This window comes from Vulpes vulpes, chromosome 15 (genome assembly GCF_048418805.1).
Source record: "Vulpes vulpes isolate BD-2025 chromosome 15, VulVul3, whole genome shotgun sequence".
NCBI classification, from domain to species: domain Eukaryota; kingdom Metazoa; phylum Chordata; class Mammalia; order Carnivora; family Canidae; genus Vulpes; species Vulpes vulpes.
In genome coordinates this window covers 47,758,246-47,780,878 of record NC_132794.1, presented here as the reverse complement: position 1 = coordinate 47,780,878, position 22,633 = coordinate 47,758,246, and the positions used below count along the sequence as shown (strand labels likewise).

The 22,633-nt window shown below is 50.5% G+C and overlaps 1 protein-coding gene across 2 annotated transcripts; it reads right to left on the bottom strand.

Annotated features, from left to right (window-relative positions):
• Nucleotides 1-3,664: 3,664 nt before the first annotated feature.
• SPINT1 (serine peptidase inhibitor, Kunitz type 1) lies at nt 3,665-16,676 on the bottom strand. Of its 2 annotated transcripts, none has more exons than XM_025998490.2 (11): nt 16,503-16,676; nt 15,749-16,258; nt 8,140-8,267; nt 7,786-7,924; nt 7,523-7,693; nt 7,322-7,348; nt 6,872-6,997; nt 6,708-6,758; nt 5,136-5,306; nt 4,907-4,954; nt 3,665-4,560 (listed from the first exon to the last, which is right to left on the bottom strand). In XM_025998490.2, the coding sequence occupies exons 2-11, from the start codon at nt 16,191-16,193 to the stop codon at nt 4,340-4,342; spliced, it is 1,527 nt and encodes a 508-aa protein (XP_025854275.1). In that variant the 5' UTR covers nt 16,194-16,258; nt 16,503-16,676; the 3' UTR covers nt 3,665-4,339. The 2 variants fall into 2 exon arrangements, with proteins under 2 accessions (XP_025854275.1, XP_025854276.1); XM_025998491.2 differs by having other exon boundaries at nt 16,416-16,641.
• Nucleotides 16,677-22,633: the final 5,957 nt, after the last annotated feature.

The window sequence follows — 22,633 nt, the reverse complement described above, 5'->3', positions numbered from 1 at the left end:
GACTCTTTAAGTATTAGTAACTAATTTTTTCTTTTTTTTTATAAAAAAAGAAATGAATTTTCCAGACTCTTTAAGTATTAGTAACTAATTTTTTTCTTTTTTCTATAAAAAAAAGAAATGAATTTTCCAGACTCTTTAAGTGTTAGTAACTATTTTTTCTTTTTTTTTATAAAAAAAGAAATGAATTTTCCAGACTCTTTAAGTATTAGTAACTAATTTTTTTCTTTTTTCTATAAAAAAAAGAAATGAATTTTCCAGACTCTTTAAGTGTAACTATTTTCTCTCTTTTTTTTTTAAGATTTTATTTATTTATTCATGAGAGACACACAGAGAGAGGCAGAGACACAGGCAGAGGGAGAAGCAGGCTCCACACAGGGAGCCCGATGTAGGACTCGATCCCAGGACTCCAGGATCACACCCTGGGCCAAAGGCAGATGCTCAACCGCTGGGCCACCCAGGGATCCCCTAAGTGTTAGTAACTAATTAAAGAAATTAAACCATGGTTTGTGTCAAAGCATGGTTGGCTGCCGGTGTGCAACTTTTCGACAAGCCTTCACTGCACATCTACTAGGTACTTCACACAGGGTACTCTAATTTACTTTGTATGGTTTTCTCCCTCTTTCACTCTCCTGTGGTAAGCCCTCTAGAGATAGGGCCTCTAAACCTAACCCGTCCTTAAAGCTGAGTTGTTGTTGTTTTTTTAGGAAGTATTTTAGTTCGTAATTTTATTTTATTTTATTTGAGGGAGGGCCAGAGGGGCAGAGGGGCAGAGGGGCAGAGGGGCAGAGGGAGAGGGAGAGAATCTTAAGCAGGCTCCATGCCAGCATGGATCCTCACTTGGGACTTGATATCTTGCAACCCTGAGATGGAAACCTGAGTGGAAATAGAGAGTCAATCCCACTCCTGACACCAAAAAAAAAAAAAAAAAAAAGAAATAGAGAGTCAGCCTCTTAGCCTACTGAGATGTCCAAGCACCCCTTAAAGGTGAATTTGAATCACTCCTTCCCCTGCCCAAATCTGTCTTCCCCAACATTGCCTCTACCCACCAGGCTTTCCCTCTCAGGGCTTGAGTCAAACTGAGCAGCTTGTTGCACCCCAATCAGAACAAGACCCATGATCGCTGCTGCTTGGCTTTTTCTATGATTTTGTTGTGCCTGGAACACCCACACCCACCTGCTCATCTCTTTTTAGACCTCCTCCACAAAACCATTTTTCAACCTGCACTCCACAGTGTAGTTTCCAGAAGAGCAGGGGCTGCATCTCAGCCATCATTGCTCCACACTCGCTATCTGTCTGGGACTGTGCACCTTTGCTCAAACCCCTGCAGTGAAAACACTGGGCCTGGTAGTGGTGGGAGCGCCCCCTAGCGGCCCCTGTGCGATCCTTCCTCCCGTCGTCCTAGTTGACCTGCTGAGCCCTCCCTGCATCCCTGATTTCACTGGGAATGGCACTTTGCCTGGCATCGTCTCACTTCATCTCCACCCCTCCCTAAGAGGAGGATGTTCCTTTCTGGCCAACAAACACTTATTAAGCATTTATTTTGTGTTGATCACTGTTGTAGGCATTGGGATACAGAATTTCTTGAGTCATCACCTCAGCCTTGGAAGCGCTTCAGAGATCTAAGGGATAAGGGGGATTGTCTCCCCAGTTTGAGCCTTGAAGGACAGATGAATGGCTGGCATGGTATAGGAAGTCGAAATTCAGTGCCCCATGGAACAGGAGCGGCCAAAGCAGAGTGACAAGCCCTGCCCCTGCCATCTATCCACTACCATTTACTAAGGTCATGGAGGGGATATGGGGTGATGGAGATCCAGAGACAACTAAGATACCACCTGTTGTCTCCAGAGTTTACAACCCAGAGGAAAGACAGGTAAGTAAACAGGAAGGAGAAGGGGGCACTTGCTGCTCATTGTTCTACTAGCAGACACCAGGGTGTGTCTCCCACGTGAGTGTGCGTGGGAGCATTTGTGAAACAATTAGGCTGAAAGACGAGAAAGGAGGATGTGGTCCAGGCTGAGTGCAAAACATACAAAAACACAGAAATGAGAGTTAGCCATCGAAAGGAGGCCCAGAAAGGTTCTACTCACCAACCCCCAAGATTTATTTGTCAGAGACCAAGAGTGAGAGAGCACAAGCAAGGTGAGGGGCAGAGAGGAGATTCCCTGCTAAGCAGGGAGCCCGATGTGGGGCTCGATCCTAGGACTCTAAGATCATGCATGACCTGAGCCAAAGGCAGATGCCCAGCTGACTGGACTACTCAGGCGCCCCAAGGTTCTGCTTCTTGACCAGGGTGCTCATCTCCTAGGTGTGTAGTTATGGAAATTCATTGAACTGTACTCTTATAGGAGTCAAATATGTACCTTTACCTACAGTCACTTGTAGCTCCCAACCTCACATCTTCATTTTTTTCTCAAGATTTATTTATTTGAGAGAGAATCCATGAGCAGGAGGGGCAGGGGAGAAAAGAGAGAAAACCAACCAGACTGCGCCAAGCACGGAGCCTGATGCAGGGCTCGATTCCATGACCGTGAGATCATGACCGGAGTGGAAAGCAAGAGTTGGATGCCCAACTGACTGCCACCCAGGTGCCCCTCCACGTTATTTTTCTCTATAGCGGTCATCACAATCTAAAAGTATCTTTGGTAAGACTAGGAGTCATGTTGGGATTTGAATATGGTCTTCCAGTACCAGTCTAGGACCCTGGGAGTCAGCTTTGCTGAGTCAGCTTCCTGGATTTGGGGGATAATATACTTTTATCACTGGGCTGTGTGCCAAGGCAATCACTCGAGATACATAAAGCACTTACACAGTTTCCAGTGTGCGTATCTTGACAATATCAGACTGGCTGTGCGTGGCACATGGAAGCTCAAAATATAATTTGTTGAAGAAATGCATTAAAGGATGGCACGCCTTTTTTTTTTTTTTTTAAGATTTTATGTATTTATTCATGAGACACAGAGAGAGGCAGAGACACAGGCAGAGAGAGAGAAGCAGGCTCCATGCAGGGAGCCCGATGTGGGACTCGATCCTGGAACTCCAGGATCACGCCCTGAGCTGAAGGCAGACGCTTAACTGCTGTGCCACCTAGGCATCCACCTTTTTTTTTGACACCAAACAAAAAGTGGCAGAAATGAATGGAGGGGTGTGGGTTAGAATACCTCAACTAAAGGCTCGTAGGTCTTAATTCAGAGCCTGGGGAGCAGCTACACTCCTGTGAAGAAGCCAAAGCTTCTGTGGGTGGGCAGTGGTGGGCAGCGGAGACGGTGGTCACCTGGGCCCCCACACGAAAAGGAGTGAAGATAAGGACCAGGGTGCAACCCTGTGCTCCCTCCCTCCCTCCCTCCCCTGAATTCTCCAGTACAGGCTCAGTTAGGATCTGACCGAGCTACTGAGCAGGCTTGTTTACAGGCTCCAACCAGGAAGAAATGCTGCTACTGGGCAGCACTACAGCCTCCCCGGGCCCCTTCTACCCTGGCCCTCTCACCCCTCCCCTCTGGTGGTCAAATCTGGCAATTCTTTCCACCCTCAGGGGCTGGGGCAGTTTCGGGAAGGGTGGGAAAACCTGCTAAACAGGGTGGCCAAACCTGAACCGGTTGTACAGGGCGGTCCCATCTCCCCCCAGCAGCCCTGTCCCTCTCCTGGCCCAAAGAGCAGAGGCAGCAGCCTCACAGAACCAACCATTTTATTACACTGTGGGTGTACTGGGGTCTGTGGAAGGCAGTGGAACGGGAGGGGTATGATACCTGAGAGCCCTGGGGCATGTGGGGAGGATACAGCATATCAGGCACCGCAGGCTAGGCCAGGCCAGACCTCACTCTTGGGCCAAAGGAAGAGGCAGCCTCTTCCCACTCCTCTTATCCATCCCCATGGCATTAAATAAACAAAAAAGCAACTCTATACAGCACAAAATATACAGGGAGGTCCTCTCCCCACTCCCCCGCCTTGGACCATGCAGAGTGGGAGGACCAGCTTTGAAGGGCAGGACTGGGGGTCCTTCAGCTTCTGACATTGTTCCAAGCCCCTTCCTGACGCCACAGGGTGGGGACAGGCAGCTTTGAACAAGAATCAAACTCCAACTTCTTCTGAAATCCTAGGCAGACAGGTCCATCTGTGCATGGAACCCTGGGCTCAAAGGTTTTCTGTTCCTCCCAGACCCTGGAGCTTTCTCAGGAACGAGAAGCCTAAGCTTAGTTAAGACATCTCCCAGGCTGGAGGAGTCTGGTCCCAAAGTCTTCCCTAGCCCAGGCTTCCATCTTGGCAAGGAGGAAGCAGAGGGCTAGGCAAGAGCTGGAAAGAGCCTGTGAGAGCCTTAGGTTGAAGGGCCAAGGCAGCCCTAGGTTCAGAGGGGCCGAGTTGTGTGGTTATAGACCAGGTGCTCCGTGTCCTCTGTGGTGGAGACTGTGGAGCTGGCAGGGGTAGGCGGTTGGGGGTGGTGGCGGCGGCTGTGGTGGTGTCTGTAGAAGCTCTTTCTCTGGTTCTTGAAGAAGCAGTAACCCAATATGACCACCACCACCACGATGCAGGTGACCAGGAGCACTGCAATGACCACTTCCACAGAGCCTGGAAGAAGGGGGTAATGGAGGAGAGCTCCCAGGGCTCAGCTTGCATGCCCGCCCGCACTCTGTGCAGAAGGGACCAAGTCAAACAGGTGCCAGGTGTGGAATGACCTCCAGCACACGAGCAGCTGGGCTCAAGGAAAAGCTTGGGACTCTGGTGGCAAACACAGGACACGTGCTCTACTGTGCTTCCTTCCTCTCCCCATGGCACGTATCACCACAGACTGTGGCACTGTCCCTTTAGCCAACCTCAGGATCCTCAACTCAGGTTTAGGCGGCCACAACCAATCATGTACAGTTGATCCCTGACAGGATAGCTACTCACCCATGAGAGAGCAGACCAGGCTTACCTATGTTGGGAACAGGGCTTTCGCGCCGCAGGCCGAAAACATCCTTCTCTACAAAATCATGAGGAGAGAAACGAGAGAATACTAAAGGCTCTGAGATGGCTGCTCCTCAATGCCCCCAGACCACCCTCTGCCACCCTGTCCCACTGCCATTCCAGGTACTCTGATGAACTGGGACCAGAGCAGAGTGCCTTTCCCTTCCCCAGCCTCTGTGCCCCACTGCCCAGCTCACTGGAGATGCCACGACAGGATGCAAGACACTGATGCTCCTCCTCAAAATTGTTCTTGTTGCCATAACAACCACCATAGGTAAACCGGGCGCAGCGTTCACTGAAGGGGTTGTAGTACCAGCGTGGGATGTTCTCCAAGCAGAGGCCTGTGTCTGGCAGGTCCACACAGTGCCCTGGGGAATAAGTAGCAGGTCAGTGGGTGAGTGAGTCCATGGGGGGGGGCCTCCCTGCCACCATCCACCAGGCTCCACATGGTTGCTGCTTGCCACCTCCTGAGCTACCTCATGCTAGTCTCAGTGAGGGGCCCCAGCAACAGCTGGCCTTTCTGTAGTTTTGACAGAAGCAAAGACAGATGCTGGACGACAATTTTAGGTGCAAAAATACCCACATTGACTCACGTAACTACTTTTTTCAATTTTCTTTCTTTCAGCTTTTCCAATTTTGTTAAGGTCCTGGCTTTCTCTCCAGCACCAGATGGTCTTCCCCCCGCCCAAGGATTTATTTATTTATTCATTCATTCATTCATTCATTGGAACCACAGAGAGAGGCAGAGACACAGGCAGAGGGAGAAGGAGGCTCCTCATGGGGTGCCCAATGCAGGACTCAATCCCAGGACCCCAGGATCACGCCCTGAGCCAAATGCAGATGCTCAACCACTGAGTCACTCAGGCATCTCCGGATGGTCTATCTTTTCACAAAGAAGGTTCAAGGTCTGAGCCCTCGTAGGCAACAATGTCCAGCTAAAATTTATTAGCATTGTTTTATTATAGTTATTTTAACAGTTAATCTGGATCTGCAGCATGTCATAGTGGCTTTCCATGTATGCTAGTAATGTGAAATTTCCTTTAATACAGTAAGTTTATTTTTATTTTTTAAGTGTTATGAAGGGTTTTTTTGTTTTGTTTTGCAAACCAGTTTTTAAATTTTATTTATTTATTCATGAGACACACAGAGAGAGAGAGAGGCAGAGACACAGGCAGAGGGAGAAGCAGGCTCCCTGTGACAAGCCCGATGCAGGACTCAATCCCAGGACCCTGGGATCATGACCTGAGCCAAAGGCAGACACTTAACCACTGAGCCACCCAGGTGTCCATAATACATTAAGTTTAAAAAGCATTCGATATATAGGAAAAATGATAAGTAAATAACATCTCAGTGATATGCCGGCATGGTTAAATCTCTGAAGGTGTTAAGAGGAAGCCCAATGCTTAGGAAACACAGAGCTGAAGAGAGCCCAGGAGCCCGCCAGCTTTCTTTTTTTTTTTTTTTTTTTTTAATTTTTATTTATTTATGATAGTCACACAGAGAGAGAGAGAGAGGCAGAGACACAGGCAGAGGGAGAAACAGGCTCCATGCACTGGGAGCCCGACGTGGGATTCGATCCCGGGTCTCCAGGATCGCGCCCTGGGCCAAAGGCAGGCGCCAAACCGCTGCGCCACCCAGGGATCCCTGCCCGCCAGCTTTCTACCCATAGCCTGGCACACCCAGCACACTCCTCGGGCACCCTGGAGCAGTGCATGAGGATGGCAGTGCCAGCCTCTGTCCTGACCCATGGGACCCAGGGAGGCTCTCACCTTTGTCACTGGGGAAGTGGATGTTCTGGAGCTCCTCGAAGCCACTGGTGTCTGCAAAACCGAAAGGTCAGAGGCCCAGGCCCCACGAGGGTCTCCCGGGGTACACGGTGCACAGTCAGGCCTCCCCTCCACAGCCCACCGACCTTCCCTCTCCCAGTCCTCACATTTCTCACAGGTGGCCTCATCGGAGGCATCAGGGCAGTCGGGAGTGTCGTCACACTCCAGGAAGCTGTCGATGCAGCAGCCGTTGCGGCAGCGGAACTCAGTGGGGTGACAGGTGCCAGAGCACACTGGGTGGGGCAGGATGGCGTTGAGGATGAGATCAGGCTCGAGCATAGGTCACCGAGTACCAAGAGCCCATCATCTACCTGGCCTTCTCTACCCCAACATGGCATTATGACGTGTTCCCTGCTCCCCTCCCAGCACGCCCCGAGCCCTCCTACACACAAACTGGGCAGATCCTAACAGAGTGGGGGGCTGAAAGAGGTGGGGTGCTTGTGGTCTTTCCACGTCCAATGGGGGCAGGAATGGGCTGGGCAAAGGGAGGTGGAGCAAGAACAAAGACATGACCTGACAGCAGAGGTGAGGTTGATAGGGAAAGGAGCAAAGCTCACCTGGACGGTGCCTGTCCATGGAGGGGCCTGGGAAAGAAAAAACAGAGGAACGAGAGGAGTCAGGGCCAGGTCCCGGGAGGGACGAGCTGATGGGGGTGCCTGGGAATGGAGAATAACCCTGGCCGCTGCCCTGAACAGCAGAAAGACCACCCACCCTGAGGGAAGTCGCCTAAGTCCCAAAGCTGCCTCACGAAGGCCCACCTTGCACATCCCGGCAGGCTAGCTTGCACTCCTCTTCCCGAAGATAGTTGTTCTTATTGCCCAAGCAACCTCCGTAAACGAAACTCTTGCAAATCTGTTCTTTGGGGTCGTAGTACCAGCGGGGGAAGGAGCCGCGGCAGCGGCCCACCTTGTTGGATGCGAGGCAATATTCTGGGGGAAGGAAAGCTTGTGAGGGGCCCCTGTGGGGCCCCATCAACAGAGGGGCCTGGCTCCAGGTTCTGTCCCCCCACCTCCTCCCTCACCTTCTGTCTGCTTGGCGGACAGCACAGTAACTGTGACGTTGGCCGTGCTCTCTGGCTTGTCTGAGTCAGCCCCTGTCAGCTGGAACCGGTAGGTGCCTTCCTTGAGTCCCCACAGCTTCACCTGGTCCGGCTCACTCTTCTATACACAAGAGTAGCCATTAGGCCAGAACCCCCAACACCCTTCAGCTGCCCCAGATCCTCTCAGCCACACAGGTACCCCCCACAGGGAGGGCAGAGGGACTTGGTATTAAATGGATCCTCAGCTTCTGCCCATCCCACCCACCTGGAACCTCAGGTTGGTCTGTGGCCCTGGAGAGCTGAGATGGGGGTCAGGGAGCCAGCCCAGTGTCTCACCTCTATTCTGACATCCGTGTCACCCTGCAGGAGGTACCAATCTGTGTTCTCCACACCCTTCAGCACCAGGGGTTCCTGGGGCTGTACCTTCAAGTCTACGCCTGCCCAGGACTTGGGAATCCGGGACCCTGAGGAGGAAGGTAAGGTCAGGTCAATTCTTCCTGAATGGACCAAAGCTCTCCGGAAGTGGGGAGCAATGTGGACCACACGCACACGGAGACCCACCTGGGACTCAGCAGCCTGCCTGGGGCACGAGCAGGGCTCACAACTAAATCAACATCCCACTCTCTCCTTAGATATGTCTTTGGTACACTGAAGGCATTTTTAATGTTGTAAATCCTACTTTCAGAAGCAAAATACTGAATAGCATGTGCTATTTGGTCCCATTTAAGAAAAAAATATATATGGGAGCGGAGCTTATTCCCATTTTCTATAATAAGCAAGTACTTGTGCTAATTGCTTTTTTTTTTTTTTTTTTTTTTTTGCTAATTGTTTTTTTTAAAAAGCCTAAAGTAAGGGGGCACCTGAGCGGCTCAGTCGGTTAAGTGTCTGCCTTGGACTCGGGTCATGATCTCAGGGTTCTGGAATCAAGTCCCACATCAGGCTGCCTGAGCCTGCTTCTCCCTCTCCTTCTGCTGCTCCCCCTGCTTCTGCTCTCTCTCAAATAAATAAAATTTTTTTTAAAAAAGAGTTAAAGTAACAATATTTTTGAAAAACCAAATACATAAATATGTAATTAACTACTACTCCTCATTCTACTGGTCTGGATTGCTGTTAAGAAGCCCAGCCTGGTAGAAGTCTGAAGCACAGAGTCCCTGGGCAGCAACATAGGAAGCCTTGGTGGCTTTAGTCACAGGAGGAGGGTGCCTTTACCACCTGAGATAGACTCTGCCTCTCCTTACAAGGGGTCTCTCGGGAATCACACCCTCCCTCAACCTGACAGTGCCCGTGCCTGAGGCTTCCTCCAGTGGCAAGTTAGGGGCCAGATGAGAAACAAGCACAGGGCAGGATTCCTGTCTGTAATGGAATGAATGGTGGGACCCAAAATATAAGGCTATGTCTAACTCCAGAATTTGTGAATGGGATCTTCTCTGGAAAAAGGGTCGTAGCAGAAGTAATTAAGTTAAATATCTCCTTATGAGATCATTCTGGATTAGCTGAGTAGGCCAATCCAATGACACGTGTCTTTATAAAAGACAGAAGAGGAGAAAACAGAATAAAGGAAAGCCATGTGGACACAGAGGCAGGGACTGGAGTGATGCAGCCGCAAGCTGAAGAATGCCTGGAGCCGCCAGGGGTGGCAAGAGGCAAGGAAGGAGTCAAGCCCGCTCTTCAGAGAGACCGTGGCCCTGCCAACACCTGGATTTTGGACTTCTGGCCTCCAGAACTGTAAAACCATACATTTCTGTTGCTTAAAGTCACTCAGTTTGTAGTAATTTGTTTCAGCAGCCACAGAACTGATACACTGCCTTTGAGGGGCCTCCAGTCTAGCTGGGCAGATAAGACCAAGCACCAGGAAGCAAATGCGGAGTAGAAACGCACCAAGATAGAGCAAAACACGGTGCGTGTCCAAGACAAGGAAGTGGATGCACAGAGGGGGTAGAGGCCACAGCAAGTTAGAGGAAGGATGGAAGGCTTTCTGGTGAAGTGAGAAAGGATTTTTTAATTCTTTTGTTTCCGCTTTTTTTTGTTGTTGCTGTTTGGTTGTGGGCAAGAATGTGCTGCGTTGTTGCTAACAGCAGAAAATGCGAGCAAAGGTCAGGAGCTGGGAATTTGCAAGGCAGGTCTGGCTGACATGAAAAAGGCCAGCGGGGTGAGACATACCTCAACGGGCCCTCAATGCAGGGCCAGAGCACGTGGACACAGCAGAAGTGACATTCAAATATTCAACAGCTGGCGCTACAGGAAGGGGTCAGGCATAGCCATGAGCAGTGGCACAGACGTTGACCTCCTAGATCTGTGATCGAGGTCCAGGAGTCTGAAGGGAGGGTCCAAGCGCCTGGGCAGCAGGGGCACTCCTGAGCTCCAGGCAGCAGCTAGTTACCCCTCCTTCTGGAATGACTTCTACGGAGGAAGGCCAGAGAGTGGACTGGCACTGCGGTTCAGGCATGTGCGAAGGGAGTAGTCTGAATTAGAGGGATAGCTAAGGGCATGGGAAGGAGGATGTGAGAAGTGTGCTGACACACTTGAGGTTTCTGTGTCTGTCAGGCACTGTGAACTGTGCAGGAAGAATTGGGACACAGGCAGAAAGGAAACCAGATCTAGAGGGAACCTGGGGGTTCAATCAGAGAATTTGAACTTGAGAGGGGGAAGACCAACAAAAGAAGTGACCAGAAGGCAGAGGAAGTGTGCGTGCGAACTCCTGAGAGGCCAGAGTTGGAGAAAGATAGGGAGTTGTGTCTATTAACAAAGCTGCCGATAGTTTAATGTGTGCTGGCCACCACATATCATCTCCCTGAATCATCTACATTAAGAGTTGGCAAACTATGGCCTGCAGGCCAAATCTGGCCCACTACCTGTTACACTTTTAAATGGTTGAAAAAGGGGCATCTGGGTGGCTCAGTGGTTGAGCATCTGCCTTTGGCTCAGGTCATGATCCCAGGATCCTGGGATCGAGTCCTACGTCTGCCTATGCCTATGTCTCTGCCTCTCTGTGTCTCTCACTAATAAATAAATAAAATTTTCAAATAAATAAATAAATGGTTGAAAAAAATCAAAAGAAGAGTATTTTGTGTCATAGGAAAAGCACCTAAAACTCAAAAAGATTTTTTAAAGATTTTACTTATCTACCTGACTGGGGGGTGGGGAGAGCACGAGCAGAGGGAGTGGTAGGCAGAGGGAAAAGGAGAAGCAGGCTCCCCCAGGAGCAGGGAGCCTGATGTAGGGCTCGATCGCAGGACCCTGGGACTATGACCTGAACCAAAGGTAGGTGCCCAACCAAATGAGCCATCTAGGCGCTCCTAAAACTCAAATTTGTGTCCATGAATGGGAATATAGCTTCACTTCATTTAGATATTGTCAAAGGCTGCTTTCATATTACAGGAGAGCTGAGTGGCTGGGACAGAGATTGTATGGGCCACAAATCATAAGATATTTCCTATTTGAAACCTTTTACAGAAAGTTTGCTAATCCCTGGGATGCCTGGGTGGCTCAGCGGTTGAGCATCTGCCTTTGGCTCAGTCTGGGCCTGCAATGGGCTCCTCACAGTCCCTCTGCCTCTCTCTCTGAGTCTCTCGTGAATAAATAAAATCTTTAAAAAAAAAAATAAAGTTTGCTGATCCTGATCTATGTTATCTACCTTCCTAACCATCCTGCCACAACTGCATTCTTGCCCCTTTCCAGATCAGAAAACTGACACAAGAGAGGTTAAATGACTTGCCCAGGGTCACTCAGTTTTTGAACAGCAGAGCTGGGATCTGAACCGTGGTCTGACTCTATAGCTCATGGTCTTTCTAAAACTCTGTGCTACAGTTCTCCCACCTACTTAGATTTTGATTTGCTTTTTATAATCTCGGGGGTTTTTTTTAACTTAGGTAATACATGTATATATGAAACAGACAATTCAAAAACACAAAAGAAAAAAAAAAGTACTTAAGAGTTGGGGCACCTGGCTGGCTTAGCATGGGACTCCTGACCAAGGGGTTGTAAGTTTGAGTCCCATGTTGGGGGTAGAGATTACTTAAAGAGTAAAATCTTACCCCCCAAAAAGCATAAAAGAGTAGTGAGAATTAAATCTTGTCTTTTCTTAACCTTTTTCTCCTTAATCTTTCTGGTTCATCTCTCCAGAGGCATCTGTTCTTACTTTTTTAAAAGGTTTCATTTATTTATTTGAGAGAGAGAGAGAGAGATCATGAGCAGGGAGGAAGGGCAGAGGGAGAAGAAGCATACTCTCCACTGAGAGGGGAGCCCAATGAGGGATTCAATCCTGGGATCATGACCTGAGCTGAAGATGTTTAACCAACTGAACCACCCAGGCACCCCCATTCTTACTTTTTATATGTGTGTGTATGTGAATATCAAGAGATAGAGGGCGGGTGTTGGAGGGGAATGGGTGACGGGCACTGAGGTGGACACTTGACGGGATGAGCACTGGGTGTTTTTCTGTATGTTGGTAAATTGAACACCAATAAAAATTAATTTAAAAAAAAAAGAGATAGTATTGAATTCAGAAGCACGCAAGTTCATCTTCCTGTTCTCCCCACGACACATTTTGGAAATAATTCTGTAGCAACATGTAAAGAGTCTCCCTTTTTTGGGTTGCACAGTACTCATTATGTGAATGCACCAGAACTTACAACTTGGTTAGCCAACACACCAGTCTTCTCTTGATTTAGATTCTTTTTTCTTTCTTTTCCTACTAAGAGCTAAACCATATCGTCTCAGGTTTATTATTATTATTAAAACAGCACTACCATGTCCAATTACAGGATGTGTTGACGGACATTTAGATGTTTCCAATTCTTTCTTATTATAAACAATGCTACAGTGAGTAACTGACTGTTAAGTTGGTTTATGTACATATAATGGCCGCAAGATGAACTCCTACAAGTGGAACTGTGTTGAGGGTTATGTGCATTTACAGGGTTTTCAAAAAGTTTTTATTTATTTATCCATTTAAGTAACCCCTACACTCAACGTGGGGCTTGAGCTCATAGTCCCGAGATCAAGAGTCGCATGCTGTTCCCACTGAGCCAGCCAGGGGCCCCCGCTTACAGTTTGGATGAATACTGTCAAACTGCCCTCTCTTAAGGCTCTACAGAGAGTTATGCCAAGCCTAAGAGTGAGCTGAAAGGAAGAAGAGAAGGTAAAGAGATAAGAACAGCTGGTAGGAGGTTGAGTCACAGAGATTCTTTTATGATGAGGCAGAGAAAGCAGAGCCAATGGGGAACTTATAGAGGGTGGACCCCAGGGGGAAGACCGGGACACACAGTGACAGTGAAGGGTTGGGAGGGGAGAGCTTCCACAGACAAATATGTCAGATGCAGGTGCAGAGGCCTAGAGGAATGAGCAAAGGAGGCCCTGGCTTCCAGGGGTTGGGGGGAAATGAAACCTGAAGAGCACGAAAGAAAAGCACCTGTCTGGACCGAACCTGCACACTGGTGGCTTGGCCGGCAATCAGTAAAGGGTCCAACAGGGGCAGGTTCTGGGGTGGCTTCTGAGAGACAAACCCCCAGGGGTGGCTCCCGCCTTACATTTTTCAGAAAGTCATCTGCTGAAGACAAGACCACTTGACAGTCAGATAGGCTAGCCCCACCAGCCCCAAGGGTGGACTGCAGAGTGATGGGTCAGGCCTCTGGCCAAACCAGCAACAGCCATCAAGCCCCAGGCCCTGGGAGCAAGGGGCAGATGCCCCACCCTACCACTCCCTACTTCCTATCCCCAAGAGGGCAAAGGCCCAGAGGGGCAGTAAGGCCAGCCCCTCCCACAGCTGCCAGGCGTCTCCTGGAAACACAGGCTCCACCTCCTAAGCCACTCACTCCTCCAATAGAAGGAGGGGGCGGGCAAGTGAGGGAGAGAAGGAAGGAGTAGGGTGCTTGGGAGGCTGTAGGAATCTAGACTGGACTGGCCTGGCCACAAACAGGGAAAGGGGAACAAGCCAACCCACCCTGGAGAGGATTTCTCTACCCAAGGCAAAAGTCAAAGGTTTAGATGACCTGAGCACCTGCCCACCTTGCCTGTCTCAATCCACTGGAGCCTCCAGGATGGCTTTATCCTGTTCTTTCCCATATCCAACCTCTAGCCAGACTCAGCAGAGAATGGACTCCTCGATACCAAATAGCTCTCCCCACCCCGCAAAGTACTACAGCACCCTTAAAATGGCCTGGAGCTCACACTCAGTTCACATCCTACCTAGCACCCCAAATGACCCAGGAAATCCCCACTCCACCCTATGTTGTGCCAAATAGGCCAGTCCAGGGTGGGGTTTTGGGTTTTGGGTGGGGGTGGGAGGGTGGGGGGTGGGTGTTCCAAATGAGGAAGGCTGGTCCCTAGATCATGTGGCCCCATGCAGCTCATCTCCCTGACTGGAACCCAGAGTTTTAGGTTCTGGCCCTGGAGTGGGACTCCCATGGACCCTGCATCAGAGCAGGAAGATACAAGCAGCTCAAGTCAATTAAAGACATCACCACCTACACTCTCTGCTACTTCCTTGTGGAACGGGCTCAGGCCCTGGCCCAGTGGGATTCAGAGATGGTGCCCACTCTCCACCTCCCGCACCCAGAAGTCCCATCCTACCTCTCCAGTAGAGCCAGGAGAGCTACTGGTAGGATAGGGAGATGAGTAGGTCCTTAACCTGAGAGAGAGCCTGGCCCAGGAAAAAGCTGGAAAGTCTTTTTCTACTTTCCAGAACTGAGCACCAGCCCAGACCTGGCCTCTGAGTTCCCCGTCTCTGGTTCTATTATCTGCTGGGCTATCTTGGGTGAGAGTGCTAGGTTTCCACCAAAAAGGATGGTCTTGTGTGGAAAAACAGCATGGGACTTTTGGAGATCCTGCCTGGGCTGAGTCCCACGTCTCCCATTTATGGGCAGTGCTATCCTGGGCAAATTATTTACCACGGGAGTCAGTTTCCTAACTTAAAAGGTGGGATGACAGCTAATAGCACCCTTTTTAGAAGTAGTTGTCGGAAGGCCTAAGTCAGAGGTTGAGTGGCACAGCAATCAGTAAACTATAAAGTGCTAACAGAAGCTATCAGTTGTGACCCATCCCTGCCCTGGAGCCCCACTTGGCCAGAACAGCAGGCAGAAAGAATGGGGGAACGAAGGTCCCTGGCGGGGCCCTGATCCCAGCTAACTTCTCAGTCCCAGGAGGAAGGAGGAACCTCCACTTTGCCCTTATCCCTTGAAGTAAACAAGGTGAGCAGACCTGGTAGCTTAGCTACCACATCCTAAGCTGGGAGAGCCCTGCCTGGCTCACCAAGTACACACACACACCTGCCTGTACAGCTGACATCCCTCCCCTACCAGGTATACATACCAGTGGGCTGACTCACTGGGCAACCCTCCTCACCCCCACCCCCAGAGCCTCTGGCTACAGTGCCCACAACACCACCCCTTCCCCTTTGAGGTCAACCTCTGACTGGGCTTGTTCTTCAGCATCTGGGGTCTGGCCACCAAAAGGCCAACAGGTGGGAAGAGGGGGTGCAAGAGAGATGCTAACCAGTCCCAGTCCAGTAGTAGAGGAGCAGACTATTCTTGCCCAGGCTCACTTGACAGAGCCTCGAGGTGCCCAGAACAGTGCTTGGCCAGGGGTGCTTAGCTAGTAACCTGGTGGCCTCCAGACAACTCACTCCCTGACTCAGCCTATCAGGGTCAGCAATCGGGAATCCCGAGAGGAGCTGCCTCCTCTCTCCCAGACGCACATCACGAAGTACCAGCCCATTCAACATCCTGAATTCGGGACCTAGAGTTTGGGCTCTAGAGTATTCTCTCTCCCCATTCACTCACGTAGGCTGCCCTTTGTGCACTGTTCATACCGCCGAGTCCTACGGAGTCGGGGCAGAACGAGGCTGTCCTCCTTACTCCTTTCGGATGCTCGCCTCCCCCAGGCCTCCAAGACCAGGCCCCTTTCTGAGTCTGCCTACATCCATCCAACCCGTTCCCCTCGTCCTTACCGCCGAAGCCCTGGGTCCGCAGCTCGCGGTAGGAGCGGTAAACCTCTCGCGTGAGGTAGTTGATGAAGCCCTCCCTGGGCGCGAACTTGCACACGAAGTTCTGCTCGTAGAGGCAGTTCATTAAGAAGCAGGCGGCAATGGCGTCCTCCCCGCCGTCGGGCTGCAGCTCCACCAGCGCCAGGTTGCAGCTCTGGGTGGCGCAGCAGGCGCGCACGCAGTCCCAGCCGCGGCGCACGGTGGGGGAGCCCAGGAAGGTGGCCCCGTTGCTGACCGAGGCCTCGGTATCGAGCACGAAGGCAGGCACCCCGGCGGTAAAGCGGTCCAGGCAGGCGGCTCCCGGGGGCGGCGCGGGGGGCGCGGGGGGCGCGGGCGGCGGCCCGGCCTCGGTCCCCAGGAGGTGCAGCGCGCACAGGAGCCACACGGCCACGGCCGGGGCGCGGGCCATCGCCCTCCTCCCCGCGGGGCTCACCTTCACTCTGCGGGCCTCTGGGCTCCGAGGGCGCGAGCGACCTGAGAGAGGGGAGGGGCGGGCGGGGAGACGCCGCGGGTCAGCCGGAGGCTCCGCGGGAAGCGGGCGGGCGGGCGCGAGTCGGGGCAGGGCTGGGGAGCGCCCCGGTGAGTCGGCCCCCGCCCGACGGCCCGAGGGACGGCTGAGGAGCTCACGTACCGCGACCCGCACCGCAGCACACAACAAAGGGCCAGACATGCTCCGAGCCCGCTCCGTCCCCGCCTCGCGCTCCGGGGCCCGGGTTACCTGCGCAGGTGAGCGGGGTGGGGCCGGGCCTGCCGAGGTTCCGGTCCCGGCTTCCTGCGCGGCTCCGGCCGCCGCTTCCGCCCCGGTGCCGGGTGCGCTGGGGCTCGGCCACCTCCCTCCCCGGGTTTCTGGTGAAACTGAGTCAGTGAGGCCGGGGCGGGGCGGACCCGAGCCCTAGCACCGCCGGCCCCGCCCACACGCCGTGCCCGCCGCGGGCCCTGCCCCGCCGAACTCCGCGCAGCCGCCGCCCCGCGGCCCCCCTGCGGGCGCGGGCTGCTCCCCGCGGCGGCTCCGGGCGCGGGCCCTAGGCGGCGTCCCTCCAGGCTGCTCTGCGCCCGCTCCGCCGAGTCCAGCCTCGCGGCGGGGTCCCGCGCCCAGAAGTGCAGCCGGTCCCCGGGCCCCCGATCCCCGGAGGCCGGCACACGGCCGGGACGCTGCAGCGGAGTCGCCCCCTCGGGGGTCGGGCCCGGGCGCCGGGGGCGGCGGCCTCCCGCCTCCCTTTCCGGTCGAGGCCCGCATTCCCAGCCCCGGGCCCGAGGCGCTTGTGAAAGGGCTGGGGGAGGAGAAACGGGGGGGAAGCCCGACACTAATGACCTCGCCGGCGTCGTCAGCCCCCGGGAAATCATTTCCATCTCGTGGCGGGAAGAGATCCCCAAAGCTGTGGGGCTGCACCTTTGAGAACCGGAATCCGGGACGCCTGCTCCAGCGTCACCGCCCTTGCCACCTCCGGGAAGCCCTCCTTCCTGCCAAAGTGAGCCACAGGCGATTCCCTCTTCCATGCTTCCCAGGTGGACCTGCAGGAGTCCCATTTGGTTTGAGGTCCTTCTTTATCTTGTACTAAGTCTTGCATTCTGGCTCTCTGTCGGAGTGCAGTCCTTGTTAGTTCACTGTTCTGCTGCCTCCTCCCCTGGAACACAGGTTCCGTCTTCTCTCCCACCAAGAGGGTGCTCCTGGCCAAGAGCTGGTCACCTGCTTCTAGTAGAATGCCATCCTGGGAAGCTAGAGGTTCCAGCTCACCAAATTAGTTGAGATAATGACCTTCACAGAACCGAGGGCTCCTTGAAGAGAGGGCAAAGAAGTCCTTTTAAAGACCTTTCCTACAGAGCAAGATTGGCCCTAAGAATGCTCTTCCAAAAAAGAGATTCCACGCCTTTTCACAATGACTTAACAAACCCCGCCCAGTGGAAGTTTCTTCCTAATTTCTCATCTAGAGGAGCTTTACCTACTAGATCCTCCAGCCAATCCTTTGATCATTTTCCTGGCTGAACTGCAACATCCCCCCCAGCTGCCTACAGTATGGATGTTGGGGGTGGAATCTGGGGTCTGTCCTTCTTTGCATTTTCTGCTTTTCTTCCACTGCCCCAGGCACAGTGGTGGACATAGGGCAGTGATGTTATGCTGGGAATGAAGCAAATGATTGTGCAGTTACTGAGAAGAAAGGGTTTTGTTGTGAATTGATTTCTGCCTCCCCCAATACCTTATACACACAAGAATCCTAACACGTATTTGCCTTATGCTAACATTACACAACCATAAATTTATCATTATATCCATCCACACCATTACAAAAACCTATATTTATCAAGCACTGACAATGCCCAAACCCTCAGGTTCCTAAGCACTTCCCACACATTGCCCCATATACTCAAACCAAGAAAGCAGGTTCTATTTTTATCTTCAATATACAGATGAACAGACAGGCTTCGACAGGTAATGTGGCAGGTGGCAGAGTAAGATTGGCGTCCAGACAGGCAAATCCCATTGCTTTAGTGCCTTTAAACCCTGGGCTTTACTGCCTTGCAACTCTGACTTCAGCCAGACCTTCCACCCTCACCACAGATTTAACTTGCCTAAAGCAAAAACTCATTTTCAAGTTTCAAGCAACCACCTTTAGTTAAGATACTAACCAATGCACTTGACACAGATGACTGCTTATGCTCACAACCACTCTGAGAATAGTTTCCATTTTGCAGAGAAGTTTACTAGCTCCATCCAGGTCACAGAGGGAAGAGCAGGAGGCAAAGCTGGATGGGGGTTGAGTATGTGGCCTTTAGACTCAGGCTCCTGGGTTTAATTCTCATCTGCCACTTAGTGTCTGTGTGACCTTTGGCAAGTTATCCCCTCTATGCTGGTTTCCTTGAACACGATGTGGGGCCTTGTAGGTTATTATGAGGCTTAAATGAGCTAATACAGATCAAACATTTGATACCATGAGTGCCCAATATATGTTACCGGTAAAAGGTAACAGAGCCAGGATTTTATTCCAAGTCTCTCTGACATCAAAAACCGTACTTTTCCCACTACCTTATGCTGCTTCCTACATATTGAAAAGAATAACTGCACGAGACAGAGGAAAAAAGACTAGGATAGTCCACCCAAGTGGTGAAAGTGATGACATTGAATGGTGGGAAGATGGGGTAACATTTTCTTCTTTCTCGTTTTTAAATTCCCAAGTTCCGTTTAGTGAGCAAGGAAGACTTCCGTAATGAAGACAGAAATATATCATGACAACCTCTACATTAATCATATTTATCCCCAGATCATTCCTCTCTCCACATTCTCTCCTGGCCTCATTGTCCCTGCCACTTTGGAGTTATCTGTGCCCCCTGCCTTTCCTTGCAAACAACCAGCCAGCTCCTGGGTCCTGACAGTCTTCCCTGGGAATGGATCCAGATCAGATTTGTCCCTGATTTCTTCAGAGACACAGAGAGAGTGTGCAGCAGAGGTCACCTCCACACTTCAGGTCTCTTGACTACCCAGTCTTGGGCTCTTTATATGATTTTGCCCTGTCTTCCTGCAAAGTATTCCCAGATTCCTAATTTTTTTTTTTAAAGATCTTTATTTGAGAGAGACAGAGGCAGAGATAGTGAGAGAAAGCACAAGTAGGAAGGAGAGGAAGAATTAGGCTCCTCGCTGAGCAGGGAGCTGGATGTGGGACTCCATCCCAGGACCCTGGGATCACAATCTGAGCTGAAGGCAGACACTTAACCGACTGAGCCACCTAGGCACCCTGGTTTCCTAATTGTTTATTGCGAGCCCAAGAGGAACTGTCTGGATGCGCTAACTCTTTTGTTAAACCATGTGGCTTACCCTCCTCTGTGAGGCTGGGGAAGAGTAGGCCTGGGTTTCTGCTACAGGCTTCATTCTTATTTGCCATATCACTGGTACCAACCATTGCTCTTGGGACTGGGTGTTTTGGTGAGAATATTCAGTCCCTAACACGACTGCTAGAAAAGGAATACTGAGTGCCTTGTCCCAGATGGTGATCTGATGGTTTCTATAAGTAGGTGTGCTGGGTTGTCTACAAAGCTGGCCAGCAAAGATGGTAGACCATACCTCACCTTCCTGTATGTGCACACTGCTCCTCCCACCAAGAGGTGGTGTCTATCTTCCCTTGCCTTTGAATCTCTTTTCCTTTGACCAAAAGACATACAGAAGTGGTACCCTGTGACCATATGCTTACATTTTTCCCTCTTAGAGCCAGCTGTGATATAAAGAAGCTTGACTACCTTGCAGTAGAGAGAGGCCCCCCAAAGAGAGCCAGCCCCTGGATGATGGGAGATGTGGAGGGAGTGAGAGGCATGCAGCTAATCTCACAGCCACCCTGGCTGAGTGAAGCCATCTTCTAGCCAGAGCCCTAGTTGAGCTCCCTGGCAGAGACCAGCTGCACCTGCCAAGCCCCGCCCAAGATACAGAGTCATGAGTAAATAAGTGGTGGTGTTTGTGTTATACATTTACATTTTGGGGTGGTTTGTTATATAGCAATAGTAACTGCAATAGAGGGATATTTACAGAATAAATATTAGTTTAATTATTTAATGATAATAAACAATACACTTTATAAATAAACTTCAGTTTGGTTTTTAAAAAATAGTTATTTATTTGAGAGAGACAGAGGGAACATACCTGTGAATGGGGGAGGGGCAGAGGGAGAGAGAATTCTCAAGCAGACTCCCGGCTGAGCACAGAGCCTGAGGTGGAGCCAGATCCCAGGACCCTGAGATTATTCATTACCTGAGCCAAAACCAAGAGTCAGACATTTAACCGAATGAGCCACTCAGGCCCCCCCTAAATAAATTTCAGTTTTAATGTTCTAAGTCAAAGCCCATGAATTCTCTTGATAATGCAGAACCAACAATTTTTAGTAAGGAATTTGGGGGAAAGTAATGCAATACTTTTCAAGGTGAGGTCACTATCATTGGTTCAATCTTTTTTTTTTTTTAATATTTTATTTATTTATACATGAGAGACACACAAACAGAGAGGCAGAGACATAGGCAGAGGGAGAAGCAGGCTCCAGACAGGGAGCCCAATGTGGGACTTGATCTGGGAACTCTGGGATCACGCCCTGAGCCAAAGGCAGACGCTCAGCTGCTGAGCCACCCAGGCATCCTTATTCAATCTTTATTTTAAAAAGATGGGTCCTCTTGGATAATACCTAAAAGAGGCATTTTGAAAGAACTCTACTAGTGTCAGAAATGCTCACACAACATTCCAGTGTGGTAGGTGGTCTTTAAATGGCTACCAGTGATCCAGACCTGCTGGTATCACACCTTTGTGTAATCCCCTCCCTTTGAGGGTGACTGGGCCCAGTGACAGGGCTTTCGGTGAATAGAATACAGCAAAAGTCATGGGATGTCACTTCCTAGATTAGGATACAAAAAGACTGACCTCCATCCTGCTTGCCTACCATCCTCCTCTTAGAGCCCTGGCTCTAGTGGAAGCTAACTGTCATGTGGTGAGTAGTTCTCTAGAGAGGTCCTTGTGGCAAGGAACTGATGTCTGTGACCAGCAGCACCTGACTTGCAGCCTTCTGAGAATCCCTGCCCCAGTGGAGCCAGCTAAGCCACCTACTAAGGCTGTGATATAGTAAATAAATAAAATCTTTTAAAAATAAAAATACAAAATGAAAAGATAAACTTATTTATTGAATAATAATATTATTTAAAGTTTCCAAAAAAAAACAAAAAAATAAAGTTTCCCAAATAATTACATATTGTATATTAGCATTTTCTCAACTGTGTTATATTTGCATAGATAAAAGATTAGAAAGAAATTTGCCAGAATATCAGCAGTGGTGGTTTTTATGTGGTAGAATTTAGGGAATTTTTAATGTTTTAGAAAATTCAGAAGTGTTTCTAAAATGATTGTTTTTCTTTTAAAATAAAAAACTTAAAAAATTTTTTTAAGTAATCTCTACACCCAATGTAGGCTTGAACTCATGACCCCAAGATCAAGAGTCACAACTTCTAAAATTTTTTTTTTTAATTTTTATTTATGATAGTCACAGAGAGAGAGAGGCAGAGACACAGGCAGAGGGAGAAGCAGGCTCCATGCACCGGGAGCCCGATGTGGGATTCGATCCCGGGTCTCCAGGATCGCGCCCTAGGCCAAAGGCAGGCGTCAAACCGCTGCGCCACCCAGGGATCCCAAGAGTCACAACTTCTACTGACTAAGCTAGCCAGGCACCACTATAAATAATTTTTAATAAGAGAAGAGGCATTAATAAGAGAATAGCCTAGTTCTGATGGTGTCTATCTGTGGCTCATTTTATCCCACCATGGGACCTAGGGCAGGCCAGGGGAGCAGGGCAGACACCCTCGCCTCTGCCCAGACTGGCACCCTCTTTGTTTGCCCAACCTGATATGGCCCTGTGGTCTTGGTGCTTTTTCTTTCCATGTTATCTTGGGGCATGATTCCTTTATCTTGGGCAAACTAACTGATGAATGGTGACGCACGTATGTCAGTGAGAAGTGCATGAATGTAGAAATGGAAGAATGTTAATAAAGAGCCTTACACATAAATAATAGCCATAGCTCATTTGTGTGCCATTGAGCTTCATGGGAGCCATTCTGCATGTTCTTACAAAATCTCCCCAACCTCCAGTTTACAGATGAGGAAACAGGCTCACAAAAGCTCCACGCGTGAACTTGTCCGTGTTCCTATGTGGGCATCTATGAAGTTTGCAGATGTTGTGTCCCCAGTCCATCACCAAGTTCTGCTAAATAGTACCCCCTAAGTAGCTCTCCACTGTCCCCTTCTCACTACCGACACTAGTACCTCCCCCAGTCGAGCCCCATAGCAGTGGCCTCCTAACTGATATCCTTCAGACTTTCTGCACCCTCTGATTC